Source organism: Perca fluviatilis, chromosome 19, assembly GCF_010015445.1.
Source record: "Perca fluviatilis chromosome 19, GENO_Pfluv_1.0, whole genome shotgun sequence".
Classification (NCBI taxonomy): Eukaryota; Metazoa; Chordata; class Actinopteri; order Perciformes; family Percidae; genus Perca; species Perca fluviatilis.
In genome coordinates, this window is record NC_053130.1 from 28,318,790 (window position 1) to 28,340,061 (window position 21,272).

General features: G+C 41.5%; 1 protein-coding gene across 1 annotated transcript in view; it reads left to right on the plus strand.

Moving 5' to 3' along the window:
- Positions 1–1,957: 1,957 nt before the first annotated feature.
- Positions 1,958–21,272, plus strand: part of btaf1 (BTAF1 RNA polymerase II, B-TFIID transcription factor-associated) — a 30,241-nt gene continuing 10,926 nt past the window's right edge. The window contains exons 1-26 of the mRNA XM_039783782.1: positions 1,958–2,386; positions 3,320–3,443; positions 3,791–3,905; positions 5,068–5,202; positions 6,330–6,529; positions 8,811–8,944; positions 9,569–9,698; positions 9,831–9,899; positions 10,148–10,237; positions 10,330–10,425; positions 11,945–12,121; positions 12,389–12,529; positions 12,654–12,778; positions 13,902–14,022; positions 14,234–14,338; positions 14,481–14,630; positions 15,278–15,420; positions 15,598–15,772; positions 15,911–16,114; positions 17,905–18,325; positions 18,561–18,745; positions 18,842–18,998; positions 19,348–19,457; positions 19,570–19,771; positions 19,957–20,105; positions 20,276–20,428. Coding sequence (XP_039639716.1) covers positions 2,373–2,386; positions 3,320–3,443; positions 3,791–3,905; positions 5,068–5,202; positions 6,330–6,529; positions 8,811–8,944; positions 9,569–9,698; positions 9,831–9,899; positions 10,148–10,237; positions 10,330–10,425; positions 11,945–12,121; positions 12,389–12,529; positions 12,654–12,778; positions 13,902–14,022; positions 14,234–14,338; positions 14,481–14,630; positions 15,278–15,420; positions 15,598–15,772; positions 15,911–16,114; positions 17,905–18,325; positions 18,561–18,745; positions 18,842–18,998; positions 19,348–19,457; positions 19,570–19,771; positions 19,957–20,105; positions 20,276–20,428 — 3,825 coding nt within the window. The 5' untranslated portion in view covers positions 1,958–2,372. The remainder of the gene's footprint in view (positions 2,387–3,319; positions 3,444–3,790; positions 3,906–5,067; positions 5,203–6,329; positions 6,530–8,810; positions 8,945–9,568; positions 9,699–9,830; positions 9,900–10,147; positions 10,238–10,329; positions 10,426–11,944; positions 12,122–12,388; positions 12,530–12,653; positions 12,779–13,901; positions 14,023–14,233; positions 14,339–14,480; positions 14,631–15,277; positions 15,421–15,597; positions 15,773–15,910; positions 16,115–17,904; positions 18,326–18,560; positions 18,746–18,841; positions 18,999–19,347; positions 19,458–19,569; positions 19,772–19,956; positions 20,106–20,275; positions 20,429–21,272) is intronic.

Below are 21,272 nucleotides of genomic sequence, written 5' to 3' on the forward strand. Positions count from 1 at the left end.
CTACCATCTCAAAGCCTGCCCTCTTCTTTAAGTTCCTCTTTTTATCCACTGTAGAATATGAGGTTGATCACACGCATGCAGTGCTTTCTGCTGCATATGACAGCAACATATTGTTTGTGTTTTCATTAAAATCAAGAATATTGCTTGGGGTGTTTTGCAGTAAAAAAAAAAAACTTGAAATTTGCGTTTTGGGCTTGAATAAAAAAAAAAAAAAAATTAAAAAAAACACACAAAAAAAATCTGTTTTTAAATTTATTTTTAAATCACATTGCTGGAGAAGGAGACATAAACCTTCAGATAATACAGGTCACGCTGTACTTGTAATATTCAATCATCAATTTTATTGCAGAAAAATAGGACCCTTCGGGATGCTTGAACTTATGAGTAAGAAATAAAAGCTATGAAGACATAAAAGTCTTCCAATGTAAAAGACCATGAAATATTATGAGGACGGACTGAGAAAGGTCACCCATAAAGTCAAGCTTTCTGTTCCTTGTCTGTCTTTCACTGTATGCTTACAATTCAACTATGAGGAAAAACTACTACTATACTTTTTGCTCCTGTAGTCTGTGAAAAACAAAGTGTTGCATTATACTGCTGTGATGATGAAAGAGGTTTGATAAACTGATGATTATGTCAAGAGATCAGCAGCACAAAAACATTCTGTAAAACTACGACAAAAATCAGAAACATTTCAATGTACAGTACATTATGCTTAGTACGTGTTAATCGAAGTGTTCAGATGATGGGGATTTGTGTTACTTTTGTTTGTTTTTTTCAAATACATTCAAATGCCATTTTGTATTATCTAAATAATGGGTATATTGTATATCTGCAGTCACACAAAGGCGTCATATGAGGTCAGAGGTATCAGAGGATGTATATACGATCTGATAAACTATTGAAATACGGTTGTGAGGTGTGTGTGTGTGTGTGTGTGTGAGAGAGAGAGAGAGAGAGAGAGAGACAACAGTCACATTGTCATATTTCATTTTTTCATTTGCATAGTGCAAATACTTGAATCATGAGTTGCCAGCAATACAACTGTCCATTTAATTGTCTGCATATTTGCCGAGCTGGTTAATCCTATTAAATACCACCTAAACAACAGCTATCTGAAATACATGATTCAACTTTATTGCTGAATGTCACTTGAATGGTGTTTTGGCAAAAACACTATTCTTTGCCATTCTTAAAGGAATACGCCACCGTTTGTTGAAATAGGGCTTATCACGGTCTACCCTGGCTGTAGATAGGTGGGCCAACGCATTTTTTGTCTCAGTGCAAGTAATTAGGTTATTTTTTTGTCTTTTGTTGGCTCACTTTTACTCACAACATGCTAACCGGCAACATAGGATTCCATTCACTACGCTAAGCTAACTAGCGGCGGCGCTGCCAAGTGTTGCACCGGACTAAAACGATGCATGCACAAAAAATGCGTTGGCCCACCTATCTACAGCTAGGGGAGACCGTGATAAGCCCTATTTCAACACACGGTGGCATATCCCTTTAACTCAGGTCTATGGCGATTTTAACCTTTGGCTTTTCAGGACCATGGTCAGCTCAGGGTTCAACTGCCTCAAAGTAACGTGCGCAAATACAAATTAATATAGTGAAATGCAAACAAAGATTAGACTAAATTTAACAAATTGTAAGCTCAAACAATTTGATAGGATATTAGAACCAAATGAACTAAATGGCAGTTAAATGGTATCTGGCTTGCATATGAGCACTCACGAACACATGCCAATCAGTTAGGGGTACATGTTTATGTTTAAGATAAACTAGAGCCACATAGGATGCAACAATGTATCTACATTATTGAGGGAAAACATGTAAACTATCCCTTTTCGTTTTTTCTTTCCATTCATTTCCTCTTTTAACGTGCATTTTGATTGGCTTTCCCCGATGCTTCTAGCCAATCAGCTTACGCCTGCTATGGAGGAAGGAATAAATGCAAGATGGCTCCTCATATAAAAACAGTCTTCTGGGTCGCCCTCAACGTGCTACAAAATAACTCTTTACACCGTATTAGGTTAAAATATTTATCCGGGAAGAGTTCTGAAGGGTAACTTTAGCTATAGATTGATATGCGTATGGTACTCGGCGATATTTTGTGGGACAAGATACAGAAGAGACAAGAGGGACAACTTTGAAGCCATGAATTGGTGGTGAACTCAGACAGAGTCGGGGTGGTCAGAAGCACACAGCCTGGGCCTCGGCTAGCTAGCGGTAGCTGCTAACTAGCTAATGACTTTATCTAGCTACGGTTATCTGCGGCATTGGAAACGTGAAACAGCAGAGAGGGAAAAGCCTCAAATTATTGGTTGCCTGTTGAATGTGGGGCTTGAAAAGCCATACAACAATTGGCCATGGCTGTATCAAGGTAAGATTGTCTTACGCCTATGCTGACTCGGTTTTTTATCTGTCCCGAGTTTCCTTACCAATTAGCTGGCTAACCTGCTATCTGCTAGCTTTTGATTTGGCAAAGAATGGCATGGCGACGGTCGACGTTAGCATGCTAACATAGCGTAACGTTACAGTGTAACTTAGTCACTATTCGTGGCGCGGGTTTGCAGGCTGGGCACATAACTCAGTTGGGACTCATTTTTACGGCATGTGCGAAATGATAGGTAAAATTAATTTCACATTTAATATTAAGGATTCACAGATTAACTAACGTTAACGTGATTGTGAAATTATGTCATGTAAACCAGTTTGCAAACACGAGATAGACGCAAACATGTCAAATTGCAAATTCTAGGTCATCTTTAACGTCACTAAACATGCTAGAATATTAATCTTAACATTGTTTTGATGTTTACTTGGCAAGCGTTTTCCGTTGTGATTGTTATTATAATTCCACGTGGTATCAGTGGGCCTCTTTTGCATAGCAAAGCCGACTCCTATGTAGTTCAGTTTAAGTATTAGTGGTACCTGGGGTCACGCCCCTTACATCTCTAATCCACTCCACTTTATTAATAGACTGCTAATGAGTGAAAGACCAGGCTCATTAGACAGGTTACCTTGGTTCAAAGCCAAACAATTTAATGATGCATAGTGGTTTTATTCATACAAATACATTTCAGTGTGTTGTCTTGAGAGCATTTCCCTTTTTTTTTTTTTTTGTTTAGAATTTATAAAATATTTAGATTATGATTCAATTCTGGTCCTCTCACCATGGTCCTTGCATATTAGAGCACCAAAAATTGGGGAAGAGGAACCAGCATGTGTTAAGTGCTGTGCATTGTCTTTGGTTTCTTTTGACCTTGTTTTTTTTTTATTTTTATTTATTTTTGTTACCGTCCCCTTTCTTTAGACTTGATCGTTTGTTTATCCTGCTCGACACCGGAACAACACCAGTAACCAGGAAAGCAGCAGCCCAGCAGCTTGGAGAAGTGGTCAAACTCCACCCCCATGAACTCAATAGCCTTCTATCAAAGGTGTGTTTGATGGCTTTTTCCCAACTGTCTTTCATGAGCCTTCATGAAATAATCTCAACCAGGGCATATTTGGCTGTCCCTGCAGTCAACTTTGCGGAGTATTGATAATGTACAACAGTGTTATTCTCCCTGGTAGGGCAATGAGCTGTCTGTGCCATATTAGTACCTGGGTTGAATTTTGTATGTGATTCTGACCTTACAACTGCAACAAAGTCTTTTGTCAAGTCTTGACAAATTTTCAGTTCTGCGCTGGCTGTTTTACTTGTCTCTTTCCTTCTCTTTATAGAGACAGTTATAATTTAGGTTGTATTTTGAGTATATTAAATCTATTTTCTGTCAACTACCAGGTCTTGACCTACCTAAGGAGTCCCAATTGGGACACTCGAATAGCAGCAGGCCAGGCTGTAGAGGCCATTGTGAAGAATATTCCTGAGTGGGACCCTGTGCCCAAGCCTAAAGAAGGTAAACTTTCCTGTCAAATGCTGAGGCATGTACTCCAAATGAAACACTGGATTTTGCAGTAATCTGTGTCTTCAGTTTGGCATAGCTGTTTATGAAAATACTCGGAGCACTAATGTTTACCTTGGATTTAGTTACAATACTGTGTGTGCGTGTGCTCGCTCTTTTACCTGGCAGTGAACCTGGTAGTCACAGGGAACTTAGTGTCACATAATATTTAAGAGAATCCGCCCTAATTTGGATACAGGGCTATCTGATAACATGCAGGTGTTGCTGTTCAAACACACAGTACGCTCTGTTAGTTTTGAACTGGAAAAGATGGCCTCAACAGTAGATCCTCACACTCCCGGGGTATTGTATAAATTGACAATTGATATTACTGCTATTTTTTATTTTTTGCCAAACACGGGGGTAGGGGGTGGGTGGGTGTGAAGGAGCTCAGCAGGGGAGAGGCTGCAGTGTGATGATAAATCCTAGAGTTTTTAGTCCTGTGGCCTGTTCAATACCCGGTTTTGGTACACATCCCTAGATACAGTTTCACGTTCATCGTGTTTTATGTCGTCTTTTGCGACGTGTTTATTGCACATGTTCATATCTGGGTGACGAGGATAATCCGATTCATCGGTCAGCACTACTTGTTACCCATCCCTGCTGTTCAGTGCAATCCGTCTTCTCTGCATCACATGACTGTATTGATCACAACATTGTTGGTCCCAGCTACCGTTGAATGAAAGTTTATTTCATTTTATCACAAATGTAAATCAACATTAATGTCTTCCACTCAATTTAATATTTTCCAGTATTATTTTTAGGGCAAATTAAAGTGTGTGGGTGTGGGGGTGTGTGGGTGGGTGGGTGGGGGTGTGTGGAAATTACTTCTCACAGAGTGCATCAGAGAGAAGGCACTGTAACATTTCTTCTGTACAAACATCTTTTGAAAGCTTTTTTTTTTTTTTTTTTTAAAGTTATTTTTCCTGCCAACTCAACAATCTAAGACTTCAATTTCCAGCTCCATCCATTGTGTATCCATAAGCTCAGTCTTGTTGGGTGGGAAACACAAGTTTGTTCTTGATGAAAGGAGTTAGTGTGAATGTGACCTCAGATTAATTTTGGAGTTAGAGGGACAAATGTGCAGTTGTGAGACTTCTATTTTTCTATCTTGTAGAAGACTTGTCTCCAGAGGACTCCTCTTGCGACCGGTTGAGTTTCTACCACTTTGACATCTCCCGCCTACTTAAACATGGGGCCTCTCTGCTGGGATCTGCTGGAGCAGAGTTTGAGCTGCAGGATGACAAAACTGGTTTGTTGTGGTTTTTATTGTGGTTTTGTTGCAATAACCTCCACTCTTGAGTCTATGAAAGCTACATTGTTTTGTGAGTGTAACCTGTAGAAAGGAAAAGTGACTCATTTGAAAAGAGTAGGGTGGTTTCAGTTATTGGCTAGTCTTTTTAGGACACTGACCACTGGACAGCTTTGTTTTTTTTTGTGTATGACTAACTATTTAGGAGATTTTTATGTACTTTCCAACCTATTCGGTTTGACTTGAGGAAAGGGGATTCTGTCAAGAATTTTGAATGCTAAACAACATTTGTCATCTATACTTGTCATCCCTTAAATCGCACACTTTTGTGTTGGAGACTGGACTACAACATCACTGCTAATATAGGTCAGGTTGATTCTGACGCAGACACAAATGCCACACAACAAACTAGGCTACTTGGCCATGAATTTGAATTTAATTTGAATAGGGAAAGCTGCTCATCCTCATCTTTTGATGGTCATTCAAAGTCCTGCATTCTGTTTTACCAGTCGTTGCTTGTCTGTGATCTCATATAATTTCTTGTTCAAGGACACCTGTACTGTTGAAGTTTACTAAATTTAGCAGGTTCTGGGTGATGTTCAGACCTATTTATGATCCTGTTCCTGTATTTATTTGCAGCCCTAGCACTAATTGTGTTTGCCTACTAGCTGCATTTAGCTCCCGAATGACACTCTGTGGTTCACATACACATAATCAGTATTCCTCACACAGCTACAATGACTAAGTTGTTAGCGGTTTACATGGCTAATGAAAGTGAATATTCCCGTTTACATGTAGCCGTGCAAAATACTATTTGGGGGGTTCCCAAAAGTTTACCAGCGGTGGTGGACTTATTGGATCGTGCAAATGCAGTGTCTCTTTTTCCTTCAACCAGCTTCTGAAAAGGTTGGCGTAGCGATGTGTGCGCATTTATTAGGAAAAAAGGCCTTATTCAGAATCTCCAACCGGAATATGCGGTTTACATGACCTGTATCAAATTTGGAATATTGTCATATTCTGAATAATAGTGGAATATTGGTGTGCATGTGAACATACTCATTGTACTTGTTCTCCAGTCTATCTAGTGGTAACCTGTGATGTCTTGATTTTTATTTTATTTTTCTCAGGTGAGATGGACCCTAAGGAACGTCTTGCCCGCCAGAGAAAGCTTCTTCAGAAGAAGTTGGGTCTAGACATGGGCGCTGCTATCGGCATGGACACAGAGGATTTGTTTAACGATGAGGACCTAGACTACACATGCCAACCCAGCGGGCTTAAAGCCCATGGAAGCAAAGCCACAGCTGGATCCAGCTCGCACAACCATGTGGTGGGTCTCATTTAAACCTCTTACCTTTTTGGTTCAGCAGAACTCGGCGCATGTACTTTTATGTTCTTTGGTTCACTAAGGCTCTTACTGCAAGCTGTATCCTTGGGCTGACTAAAAAGTTGCAAACTAGGTAAAGATAATCAGAATGTGTGGCAGGAAGTGGGCACCTGCTGTCACCGCTTCTGTCAGCAGTTGACTGTTTCCCTGTAGTGAGATATTGTGGCTTTACGTCATGGCCTGACCTAGCTGGCTAAGTTGATTTTAAGTTAAGTGAAAGGAGGTAGGCTATAACTTGAGTCACAATGACAACAGACTGTTGCTGTGGAGCTGTGCAGTGCCAAGTTTTAATGCATTCATACTAGGGTTGTGCCGATGGACGATATCATCGTCCATTGTGATGGCTGCCCGACATCACGATGGAGAGCAACCATCGTGATGTGTCTTCCCACACTAATCCTAGTTGCGGGCGCTGGACGGGAAATTGACAAATGCGTCTGTCTTAATCTAGCAAAGACACAAAGACTGGATTGGCTGTAATGATACATTCTCTCTCTCTCTCTCCCTGTCAGCTGTAGCTCGCTCTACCTTCTAACGTTGGACACAGCGGTCTCGAGTGAGAGAAAAAAGCGTTAAAAGTGGAGCGCTATCACACTTTCCTTTCTCCCCTCATTGGACTAAGTTTGCCGACACTACTGTCTGTGTGCGTGCATCAATAAGTACGTCTGAGGTCCTGTAGGTACGGGACGATGTTATGCAGGATTTATGAATGTACGTTAGCAACAGGCTAATTCACGCGAGGGTGCTATTTTATGTGTGAGCTAATATTGCGCATCTGTTCATGTGCGCTGCAAGAGTTATGTTTCTGTTTATTGAATACGTTATTCAGTGCAAACATAACCGTGAATGTAGTTTAAACTCAGTAATGATGGTATATTAGGTTATTACTGTCGCTCTGTTGAAGGCAGACGTCCCACTGTACTGTCGTTACGCAGATCACGGACATCTGATTGATTTTACTGCACCGTAGTTAAGTGAAAGTAGGTCATGTTGTAAAACCTACCAGCAGGGCACCATTTACAGAGGGCATTTAAATGTATCTCTAATCGTTTCTATGTTAAGTGTTGGCCCATAGTAGTAGGAAAACGGGCCCAACGACGATATCATCGTCAACTGCCAATTTAGGGGACATCGCCCAACCCTAATTCATACTGATTCAGCTGTCATCTTCTCTTTGGTTGTGAATCATCCTTTTCTCTGCCTCTTTTGAATCAAACCTTGGTGTTTTATTTTTATTTTTTTTGTTTCCAGTCTGCTCTTCATATCTTCCAGGCTTGTGTGCCTATCTATTGTGTGGTGCTGCATACATTTCAAGTTGGTAGAAGGCAGGGGATGTCAGTATTTCAGTGTGGTAATACAATATAATACACATCTTATATTTCTTCCTGATCCATATGTAAGATGCCAAACATGCCAATAATAATAATCGTGTTCTGGGCTTTTTTCACTGATAACCTGTTCTGCAAGATTTCCTACGTAGTCTAAAATAATGAATATGACTTGTGCATGAATAGGGAGGGAGAATGCAGTTAGCCTAGAAGAACAGCTTGGAGCCACTTGGAGATTTGTGATGCTTTGAGCTGGAGAATTAATGTATTAAATAAGTCATTCTGTAATCTTCTCTACATTGTAGTGCATTTGATGATCTACTGTATCTATGGCCTTGGTTACACTTGTCTTTTCTATGCGACTTTTGTCATCCTATTATTCCAAGATGCATTAACTGTCAACTCTCTCAACTTGGAAATCGGCTCTTGCTTACATTGGGATCCGATCAGCCATACCACATGTCAAGGTGGCCTGGCCTTGCTTCCAGCTGTAAGGACGTCCATGTTTAGTTATTTGTGATTAAAAGCCCACCATTACCATGTTTTGCTGCTTTGCCATAAAAGCTTTAAAATAATGGGACTTTTATTGTGAAGAATTTGTAGGAAATGAAATGTGAATGAATTAGCGGAGTCATTAGAGAGCTATCTCTGCTGGGACTCGTACAGGCCCCGCAACCTTTACAACAACGTTCTATCCACATGGAAATATATCAGATCACCATCTGATCAGGCGGGTCGCATTGAAGTGTCAAGAGTAGACACTTGTATGCGGACACAGCTAAATTCCTATCTGATCACAAAAGTCTCATTTTAAAAAGACCAGTGTAACCACGGCACATGTGTTCAGTTAACCCCTTTTTAAAAATTAATAATTAACTCCACTGCTTTGTTTTCAGCCCATTCAGGCTAGTGAGTTGATTGACTCTGAGTTCCGGCCAGGCATGAGCAGTCGTCAGAAGAATAAGGCTAAGAGGATGGCCAAGCTAGTGGCCAAACAAAGATCCAAAGATGTGGATCCAAATGAAAAGAGGTAAGATTATGCCTATGGTGTACCTGCAACATGCCCGGTTTGATATTTGACTTGAAACTTTGATAATCATCTCTATCTTAAAACAAAACAGACCAGGGTAGAAAGCATTATACTGGCTCCAAATTATTGAAATATTTGAGGGTTTTTTTTTTTTTTTTTTTTTTTCTTCATATACAACCAAATGTGTATTTTTAGCATTAAAGCTATAGTGGTAGTTTATGTCGCCCCCATGAGGAATTTGAAGTAATGACAACTAAATTGTTGGCACGTCCACATGATACAAGCCTCGTGTGATCACGCACCCCCACCCCCCCTCAATGCGCGGAAGTCACCAGACGCCACAATCTTCTGAACATAGTCATACTGAGAAATGCAGAGAAGTTGTGGTGGAGCTGATAGTCTTAATTAGCTTGGTAGCAACTCATTTGGCAATGGCTTAAATGTAACGGATGTTGATTAAGATCAAAAAGTTACGCACTAAAGCTTTAACATACTTGTGATTTTCTGGGATTTGACCAATTTCATCTTGACAGATTTGAACATTTATCACAAGTATAGTTTGATTGGTTCTAATGAGTCACTTTGTGTTGCCTCCACCCTTTTTTTTTATTTTTATTTTTTTAGCAACGACAGTTTTGAGGGGGAACCTGAAGAGAAACGAAGGAAAACCACCAATGTAGTTATTGAGCAACCGGCAACTGAGCATAAAGTCTTAATCGACAACGTTCCAGATAACTCTGGTCTTTTAGAGGAGGTAAGGAGTCAGAAACTATTCAATAGCTCATAGATGTCCTAGCCTGAACCAATTAATTACTATATATGGTACGAATGACAATATTAAAAACATTTGTTGATGTAACTGATCTCTCATTGCTTTGTATTTTAGATGCAAGAGTGGCCTCTGGAGAGCTTCTGTGAGGAGCTCTGCAATGACCTCTTCAATCCTTCATGGGAGGTAAAAACAAAGCGTTTTTCAATAATGTGATACTTAATTTTAGCTGATGGTTCACAATACAGTTGAATATGAGGGGGTTGGCTGAGTTAAAGATGCAATCTGTGATCCAATTGTGAACAAAGGGTTGCCAACAAATGGTTAAAAACCTGCTTCCAAAGAACTCCCCTTTTTTTTTTTTTTTTTTTTTTAAACACAATTTTATGTGACCAGTGTAAATTAAATGTAAAATGTTATTGTCCTTTTTACAGATTCGTCATGGTGCAGGCACAGGTCTTAGAGAAATCATCAAGTCCCATGGTGCTGTGGGCGGGAAACTGGTGGGAAGCACTGCCGAACAGGTATATATCTGAGCCTTATCCTCAAGTGTTTCTTTTTTTAACATTTCTGTGAGACTTAAACATGACACAAGCTGTCTGATGTTTTGATTTAGATGTCGCGGCAGCATCAAGAGTGGATAGAGGATCTGGTCATCCGGCTGCTCTGTGTCTTTGCCCTAGACCGCTTTGGAGACTTTGTGTCTGATGAGGTAGGTCTTGTTTTTGTGGACAACTGAAGTCTGAGGTTGTAAAGTTACTGGCCACCTTTTCATGGCTGAGACACGAGCAAGACATGAGACGTGTAGTAAAGACGAGGACAGGATTTAATGTGTTCATGCCACGGTTATTCATAATAGACCTTTTTCACGGCAGACATGTTGACATGTCATAGTAGGAAAAGCACAGGTGTATTCAAAACCATTAATGATGGCTGCATTCCACTTAGGAGAGGTCCTGGTATTGTGCATGCTGACTCACTGAAACAGCTTACTGGGACACTGGATTGAACTGAGCCATCGTTAAGGTTATCAATTTCAGCTGTTCTTTTCCTACTATAACAATTCAAAATGTCTGCTGTGAAAAAGGTCCTTTTAGTGGCTGTGGCTCAGAGGTAGCGAGAATCTGTCCTTAAACCACAAGGTTGGCGGTTTGATCCCTGGCTTCTTCAGGACACGTGTCAAAGTGTCCCTGAGCACGACACTGAAACCCACGTTGCTCCCCAGACGCTGTATGTGGCTGTCCACTGCTCCTCCTGCTTAGGATGGGTTAAATACAGAGATTGAATTTCACTACGTTGTACTGTATGATTTGTATCTGACAAATATTTTTCGAGAAGTTTCTAAAGTTCTTAAGGAGTTATGGAATTGGCCTTGTTTCAGTTGCATTTATTGACATTATTAATAGGATCTATAGTTCTCATTGTGTGAGAGGTGTCTGTGTTTTTTTTTTTGTCTGCTACAATATTTGCATAAGGCAGTGGTTTTGGCATTCCCACTTCCCTCTCCTAAATGTAACAACTGTGTGCCAACTCTTTTGACGCATGGTATTTATCTGCTGCTAAGATAAATACCATGCTCTGAGTGGCTTTAGTGTAAGGTGTATTTGTCCCCCTCATAACTGTGGCAACACTGTAGAACAGCAGTGAGTTTAAAAGCTAGACAAAAGAACCTTCTACTTGACCCTCTTTAATATATTTGGGTTTTACTTTTTCTCTCCCAGTAAAATGCAATACAACAACTCAACCTACAGCTGTAATAATGACCATAATGAGGAGTTAATGGTAGTTGAGCAGATTTAGGGGCATTGCATGTGACTGTATTTAGGTTGTCATGTTGTGTTCTTTCTTTTGTAAGTGTAAATATTCCTGCAGGAATTAATATTCTTTGCTTGGTGAAAAACCCTGGGACATCTAGTCCAGAGAAATGCTAATATTAGCTTAAGTTCAACCAGAATAACTCTTCAGTGAATGGACCTTGTGTAGGGTTTTATTGGTGGAAGGCCTACATAATAACAGAACAATGGGTAGTACATGACTTGCCACTGAGACTTAAGATAATGCTGCTATTATAAATATCTATTGGTGTAATGACTATAGATATTTGCTATATTGTCATATGTAATCAAACCTCATTTGTGGTGGCTCACCAGCTCACTAGAACATTATCATCCAGAGCTATTAGCAAACTGCTGAGTATAACTAGGTACCCTGTATCTCTTTCCTTTTGCAAGGTGGTGGCTCCTGTCAGGGAGACGTGTGCCCAGACACTCGGTGTGGCCCTTCGCCACATGAATGAAACAGGAGTTTCCATGACAGTAGACGTCCTGCTGACGCTGCTAAAAGAAGACCAGTGGGAGGTCCGTCACGGAGGCTTGCTTGGCATCAAGTATGCCCTCGCTGTCCGACAGGTACCACCTGTTCTGCGTGTGTATGATCAGCTGTGGAATAAGCATAGTAAGGTTCTACAGTGTATTCGATTTGAGCGCCATATGGTCATGAATATAAATTGTGGAGGTGGGAACACAACAGTATGGACAGAAAGCTTTTTATTTATTTTTGGCGTCTGGAAGCATATGTGCTCCCTGTGGAGAGATGTCACTGTAAAGGCCATTCTGTCTGATCTCATACCCATACATCTATGCTGATTTTCATCGGTCTGTTTTCTCGTCTCACAGGACCTGATCTCTGTTTTACTGCCCCGGGTGCTCCCTGCCATCACTGTAGGCCTACAGGACCTAGATGATGATGTCAGGGCTGTGGCAGCTGCAGCCCTAATCCCTGTGGTGGAAGGCTTGGTACAGCTACTGCCCAATAAGGTCAGAGATGTGATAGTAGAGCCTTTTGAACAATGCATCTGCTGTTTCAGTCTGTGTTGAAGTTTAACTGTAGGCAGTTATTTTTCAACTTAAATTGAGTTGTAAAATTCTGTGTGTGTCTTAGGTACCCTACATCGTGAACACACTATGGGATGCTCTTTTGGACCTGGATGACCTCACTGCTTCCACCAACAGCATCATGACATTGCTGTCCTCGCTGCTCACCTACCCGCAGGTCCGCCAGTGCAGGTCAGTCTCCCGGAAGTTCACACAATAAATTCTACTCCTTCAAAATCATTTCGTCTGGTTGTGTGTTCAGTGTCGTATCAGCACTTTGCCAAGAGGTTGGCTGAACTGCATTTGAACTTTACATAAAAGCACACAGACAGACCATGCACGCCCACCAATGAGTGCACTTTCTACAAACCCACAATTAGATGGACAATGACTGACTCTTTAAAGTTCTCATATTATGCTCATTTTCAGGTTCATGTATTTAGAGGTTATATCAGAATAGGTTTATATGGTTTAATTTTCTAAATACCATATTTGTGTTGTACTGCACAGTGCTGCAGCTCCTCTTTTCACCCTGTGTGTTGAGCGCTCTGTTTTTTTAGCTACAGAGTGAGGCATCTCACTTCTGTTCCTTCTTTGTTGGTGGTCACACATGCACAGTACCTAGGTAAAGACTGCTAGCCAGTCAGAAGCAGAGTATGAGGGTGTGCCACGCTAGCAGCTAGGCGAGCATTATAACGCGTGTTACAAAGTGACGCACGTTTGTCTCTGAAGTAAAGGCTGAACTACGATAGAGCTGTTTGGAGCAGTTTGTGAACAGTGTTTTCTGTTGAAGATGATAAGTCCCGTCGGGGGACTTTGGGCTTTTTCACTTTGTAAACCTATATAACGTGCATGATAGGTAGGTAGGTAGGTAGGTCGATCACAATAAAAGCCAAAAAGCATTATGAGCCCTTTTAAAGGCTAAGCAGGGATTAAGTGTATACCTTTGTCACAAGGCTTTATTTATTTTGTTTTTTACTCCAAAGTGGGGATGTATCGTAAATCGGTTAGAAAAATTGATTTAAGATTAGATAGAAGATAAAGATTACAACCGGTTGAGATGAAAAATGAATCTCGATGCAATTTTTAAACGGCCTAGGGCGTGACGCTAGTTAACATAGCAGGTAACGTTAGCCTACCGTTAGCTAGTAAAGTTAGCTGGCTTAACCAGGTTTAAAATGCTGACTGCTAAATGGTGTAAAGTGTGACTGTATTTCACTTGAGTCTATCATTACATCCCTACTCTAAAGTGGTGATCTTGCATGTCCCCTTCTAACGGTGTATGTATATTGACACACTTTCTTGTCCACTCTAGCATGCAGCAGTCCTTAACAGTCCTGGTCCCTCGGGTTTGGCCGTTCTTGAGACACACTATATCATCAGTAAGACGGGCGGCACTGGAAACCCTTTTCACACTGCTGTCTAAAGCTAAGGAGGTAAAGCTGACTTGGCGCAATTGGGTTTTATGTCATATCTGGCAAAGTACTCCTTCTTTATAGAAGATTTAACAAAGTATCAACGACATACTGTAGATTGCCATGTTGTTCATTCATAACAGCCAGTGTTACTGTCAATCTTTTTAGTTGAGTTTGAATGCTGGCTATGGGATGTGTAATAAGCCAGTGTTTTTTATTTTTTATTCTTCAGAGCTGTGCGATGTGGATCAACCCCATCCTACCAGATATGCTGCGGTACATCTTCCAGTCCTGTATACTGGAGAGCAATGAGGAAATCCTTGAACTGATTCAAAAGGTTTGTTGCCTCACCCTCACTTCATCTCAGGGTAATAGACAAAGATGGCCTACGTTTGAATATTGGAAGCAATACAGACGTTCTCACTTTTCTTGTACATGGATGACCTTTTATGATATTGTTAATGTGTGTCACTGGGCAGGTGTGGAGTGAGCTGCTGTCTCAGGCCCCACAGCAGTACGTGGTAGCAGCCAGCTGTCCATGGATGGGCGCCTGGCTCTGTCTCATGATGCAGGCCTCACACATTCCAATAGACCTGAACATGCTGCTGGAAGTCAAGGCTCGCTCCAAGGTTGGGACACTTGTATTTGTAGCTAGATAAGACTGAAGAATAAGAACTGTTATATTGTTCTACTGTATTCTCAGCTGATCTTCTGTATTTATAGTGTATGAGGGTGTGTAGTAGTTTGTCCTTTTTTAGATGCAAACTGATGCTCCAGGACAAAGGACAATATCTACTAGTTGGTAGCCATTTTAGCCAGTAAAATGAATAAGATTTTACATTCAAGATTTAGGAAAACTGATCTTAAAAGGATGTGTAGGCTTTTCTTAAACAATGTATAGATTTACACACAAAGATACAAAAGTAATCCCTTCTCAATCAATATTTAATGACCCACTAGAAGTGTGTGGTGGTGGTCTGTATCTGCAGAGACAGAGACCCTGCCCTCTGCCTGTATTTCCTCTTTCTTATTTTCTGTTTGGGACGGTTTATGGGTGTCAGCATAGAACCTCTGGGACTGCGTGGGTGTGTAACCCCCAGCCATAACTGCGTCCATTGGTGCCCATTTGGGTCTGACATCAATGCACAAGGCACCCAGAGGAGACCTCTGCTGTGTGCGATCGGTTGGTGTCTGTTTAACCGACACGCACGCACACACATATGCAGCGACAGAAGGAAGCTAACTGTAATAATTTAATGTTGTGTTGATGCAACAGGATAAGGCTGGTGCAAAGGCACGTCAAGGAACCAATCAGGTGAAGGAAACAGTCCAAGAGTATATAGCAGGTGCAGAGACGGTGACCGACGACCCAGTGACAAGGGACTATGTAGTGGTCCGTTCTCGCCTCATGGCTGCAAAGTAAGTTTTTTTTTTTTTTGATTGTTGCGTTGGAAGGAAAAAAAGTCCTGATCTTGAGGGGAACTTGTGACTTTCTCTAAAGCAATAAAGGAAGCTGAATTGCTAGATAAATTGTTTTTATAAGATGCCAACAGTTCTGATGGCGTTTTCCCTGCTCTTTGTGTCTCTGTAATCCAGATTGCTGGGGGCTCTGTGTAGGTGTATCTGTGACCCTCAGCTCAATGCTGCATCTCAGGAGATCCGACCAGCTGAGTCTTTAGGCCAGCTCTTGCTCTTCCACCTCAACTCAAAGTCTGCCCTGCAGCGCATAGCTGTGGCTCTGGTGCTTTGCGAGTGGGCTGCACTGCAGAAGGTGAAAAGCTCAGACACTGAGTTTGTTAATTGTGGGAAAACGTGTTTTGACCCTTTTTTGGAGTTAGTGTGATCATTACCGACTCAGGCATTCAGAGGTCCAATACATGTATTTACTTTTTTAATCTCTGTCTTTCAGGATTGTCAGTTGGTGTCATCCATGGTGCAGCCTCGTCTTCTGGCCATTCTGTCCGAGCAGTTGTACTATGATGAGATTGCCATCCCCTTCACACGCATGCAGAATGAGTGCAAGCAGCTAATTGCACTGCTGGCTGATGCCAATATAGACCTGCAAGACCGCCTCAATTGTAGCATTTTCACTATTGATCAAGCTAATGAACTGGTAGGTCCAGCCACACATAAGAAAACTTGCCTTGATTGGATGAAGCAAAACACTTTTCATTAATCAAATGTAGGTCAATTGATGGTGGGTTGTCACTCCTGAAACAAACCATGTATGATTTTTGAACAGGCATGTATAGGGTTGGGTACCGAAACCCGGTAAATGTAGGCTAATTTTGCCATATTTTCCCTCCGGGCTCACCAAAACGGACGTGAAAGCATATTAACCATTCACTGACTGCACGTGATCGCTAGTAAACATATTACACTTACTCTGCTAGTCTATCGTTCAGGGCAAGAGCCTGTAGTCTGGTGGTGGGGGAAGCGGGACAGCCTCCCTAAATTGTCTGCCCTTTCAAACTCCTACCTGGGTGTGTACAGACCTCTTGGACACCGTCTGAAAGAGTTTTCTCCTGTGCAGGACATGCCATAAGTCAGGAGAGGTGTCCTATCTTGCCAGAGAAGGCAAATATGGTCACTTTTCTGCAAAAGAAGTGCTAAAGTTTGAAGCTGGTTGGCGTACCAACTCAACATTTATTTTTTTGTTACTTGTTAATAGTGTAACTGTTATTTGTTAAAGTATTGTAGTTGAGTGTTAGGTGACTTACGGTGCAGATCCACTTGTCCGTGCGACGCTTCTGGCGCGCCCCGCTCTATTCCTATGGGTGACGTCAAGCGACTTCAACGCTCCTGCAAAGCATTCCGGGAAGGCAGCGCTACATTTGAAAAAATGTTGCGCATCAAAAAGCTTGCCGATGCCCAGCTTTATGCAAATGAATCGCGTTGAACGCGACGCGACTATCCAGTAGAAGTAGACGAAAATCTTTCAAACTGACCTTTGTTGATCTGAAATGAAGACATATTCAGCAACTGCACGGCCTATTTCTCGCTTAAAATGTTTTCAGAAACCCATTTCGGTGAACTATTTTTGTAAAAGACGAGATCGTATTCTCAACGAGCAGCCATGACACTCTGTTGAAATTCTCAAGTAGCCACACCCACGTCACGCATTCGTCCAATCAGCTGCTGGTTAGGGGCGTGGAGCATCAACCATGGCTATATGACGTCACCATATATGACGTCACCATGGTGACGACACCACCCGACAGTCGTGTCGCAAAAATGGATCTGTACCGTTAGGTTTACTTATAATATATTTAAGTACTTTAAAACGTTAATATATTGTTAAATTTAAATAATTCTCAGTTTAAAAAAAAAGAAAACTTCATAAAAAGCCTTTTTATTTTATGTCATTTTTCAGTTTTTCAAGAATCTGTTTAGGAATCGTTTTAAAAGTACCGGTTCGGCATCGAAATCGTAAAAATCCAAACGGTACCCAACCCTAGGCATGTAAACAGACCAACTTAATGGTTGTATGAAGCGTGCAATTTCATTCTTCAGATGCATCATGGTTTCCGAAGAATCCTCTTCAAACGGGGCAGTCTTACGTTTAAATGTTTAAGGTTTTATAGAATATATTGAAATAGATATTTTATAATTAATTTCCCCCCAATGTTTGTCAACATAATGGAACATGACCCCAAAACTGTAGTTTACACTCAAGGCTGACATTTTAAGGTATTTGGCTACTATTATGTACTATTGTGTTTTTTTTCCCATATCATCCAGCTGTAATTTTTTTTTTTTCTGTCCAGGTTTTATTTTCTTGAACTGACAGCTCTGGTAATGGTCTGGTACCCAGGTGATTCTCAGCTTCAAAGGTCAATGGATGTTGCGCTCTGTAACAGATCGCTCCCATTCTGGACACTCACCCCCCCTTTTGTTCCCTAGGTAACCACCATCTTTACAGAGTCAACAGCGGGTCTGAACGTCAAGTCCAATCAGTGGCAGGCACTGGACGGTAAACGGCAGCAGGCGCAAGTAACAGCGATGGAGACCAACACAGAATGGCAGCAGCTGCATCTGCGAGTCCACATGTTCGCAGCCTGTGCAGTGATTAACCTGCAGGTTCTTCCCGAGAAGCTCAACCCACTGGTCAGGCCTCTGATGGAAACCATCAAGCGGGAGGAGAACACCCTGATCCAGGGATATGCTGCTTCCTTTATAGCCAAGCTGCTGCAACAGTGTGCTGGACGCTCGCCGTGCCCCAATCCCAAGATCATCAAAAACCTCTGTGCCTCGGCCTGCGTGGACTCTGCAGTCACACCCTCCTCTGCCTGCCCCGTACCCCCCACACTGGAAAATGCCAAAGGTAAGAGTTGTTGAAGCTTGGGAACGATGTCAGTAATTTTACTGAATGTGTCAGCTACCAGTGGGATTTCAAAATTGGGTTTTCATTAGCATTTTAAGCATTCCACTTACTTATGAATACTTATTTTTCTGTATTTGTAAAATTAAAAGTACAACCACAGCCCTCCAATAATCATGTGTCAACAATGAAGAAGTGCTTTCTTGCCTTCTACTGAGCATTTTTCTCTCTCCATTAGGCAGTGGGTTAGAGAGAGACTGCATGCATCACATGGTCAACAAAACCCGAGGCATCATCACCCTGTACCGTCACCAAAGGGCAGCGTTTGCTATTACCAGTAAGAGGGGGCCAGCCCCTAAAGCCCCAAAGGCGCCCACCACAGAGCTTCCTCCTGGCAGCACCATTAGCACTGACAATGATGAGGTACAGATGGCAACTAAAGTACATTTTCCTCACATTTAGGTCATGTCCACAACAGGTTGTGTTTAACCTTTTGTATTGTATATGTTCCCTTTTTAGACCAAGAAGCCAGTTCTTATTCAGAGACGAGGGGCAGAGTTCTCCCTTACAACTGTCGCCAGGCACTTTGGTGCAGACTTCACCAAGTCTCTGCCATACTTATGGGAGAACACCGTGGGACCACTGAAGACAGTAGTGACTGAAAATCAACGCATTGGTATGTTTGAGTTGATCAGATTTGAATCTTGGATAGACATTTGTAACGGCTATTTCTTAAAGGGTAAATACTTGAGTATGTTAACATTTTAACTGGCCTGTAGACATTTTTGCCCTAAGTGGACTACAAATTGTAGCATTTCAGATGCAAAACTCTGTATGTATGTGAAGTTGCATCATGATAATTCATAGCAAGTATCTGCGATCAGTTATAAGACAGGTTGCATTTTATGTGTATATCAATTAAATTCACTTAATTTCACTAAGTAAATCCACTCATTATCAGCCACGGTTCAAGATGTTTTGTAGTGTGGTACTATGACTCACTTTGTGTCTATTGTGTGTTCTAGACAGGCTGGTCCAGCTTGAGAGGGGAGACTCTGCAGCTCAGGAACTGGTCAACTCTCTACAAGTGCTGGAAGTCATGGCTGGGGCCATGGCTGCTGAACTCAAACCTTTGGTAAGTCTGCGGAAATTCGTTAAGGCATCTTAAACCAACTACTAATGTAAGCAAATTATTAAATCTGTCTTGTATTTCTTATTTATTTATTTATTTTTTTCCCCCCCTATAGCTACTGGAGCACCTACCCCATCTGTTCACTTGCCTGCAGCACCCGTACACAGCGGTGCGTCATATGGCGGCCCGCTGTGTGGGCGTGCTCAGTAAGATAGCCATGCTGGAGACCATGAACGGTTTCCTTGAGTGTGTACTCCCCTGGTTAGCTGCTATTGAGGACTGCACCAAACAGGAGGGTGCCATCGAGGCTTTAGCCTGTATCCTTTTACACTGTGAAATAACTTTTTGATTCAATTTTCTTAGCATGGCACACTATAAATGCATTCCATAACACATATTTTGCAGTAATGCTACTTTTAAAGCTTATTATTAATTAAAGCATCAACCTTGTAGTTGCTGTGTTATTTCTGTACAGTACTGTCCTTGACTAACTTCTCTCCAGGTGTCATGGAGCAGCTTGATGTGGACATTGTACCCTACATTGTGCTGCTCGTAGTACCAGTGCTGGGCCGTATGAGTGACCCCAGTGATAGCATTCGTTTTATGGCCACACAGTGCTTTGCTACACTCATCCGTCTGTTGCCCCTTGAGGTAGGAGCACACGAACGGAAGGCTACAAATGCATTTTTTTATTATGCAAAGTTAAGAATCTCTGCAAAAAGACTAAATCTGACTCACCATTAGACTAATAACACAATGTCATGATCCAGTGTTCTGTTTTTTTTTTTTTTATCCCCCCCACCCCCCCTGTTGTCCACCAGGCAGGTATACCAGACCCTCCAGCCATGTCAGCTGACCTGATCCGCCAGAAGGCCAGAGAACGCAGTTTCCTAGAGCAACTACTAGATAGCAGAAAATTGGAGAACTACAAGATCCCTGTGCCCATTAAGGCTGAGCTCAGGAAGTACCAGCAGGTGTGTGTCCGTTTTATGTGCCCACTGTGTCTCTGCAATACCTCCTCAAGCAGCAGATAAATCAAGGTCAAGGTTTCTTTTATTTGTATCCCTTGGGAGACATTTGTGTTGGACAAGGGCAAGTTGCTGCATGGACAACACAAAGACAAAACACCAAACAAAGACAAAACGCCAAACAAAAAACATTGTGGGACAGTAAAACCACAGGCAAAAACACCAACAATGTGGAAAAACATCAACTCATGGACCACTGCTACTTAAATACATGAACAAATTCTTAAAAAATGCATACACACTGCTCATCCATACATACTGCTAAGGTACTGTAACCGACCATATTCGGATGCCTGTACAGATGCAGTATGCTACTAAAATATAAGGGCATAAATATAAAAGCAAATGTATATTTAAAAAGCATAAATATAAAACCTATTACTCAGATTCCTCATATGTCAGTGCAATAAATAAGTAAAGACTCAGTGGTGTGTGTTTCCTTCCAACCTCTATTATCTGCTCGTTAATGAGCCAGATGAGGATCTGAGCTTTAAATTTAAGTTAAATTGATGCCCAACCTGTGTGTTGTTGTTGGACACCTAGAAAACTAATCATTATTCTGGCAGATTCAGGGATGATTTGCTTTAAATGCTGCTGGCTGGCAATATAAAAAAAAAAAAAAACACACCCCAGAGGCACTGACAACATATGGTTTTCTTGATAGAGTAGATTTTTTTTTTTCTAGCGGTCAAATTGAGATTGGGTACTACCATTCCTTCTAGAAATGGTAGTTGCTGGCTGCTCTGCTGAGACCAACCATCCATCTCTTTAGCAGTGCAGAAAGCCAATT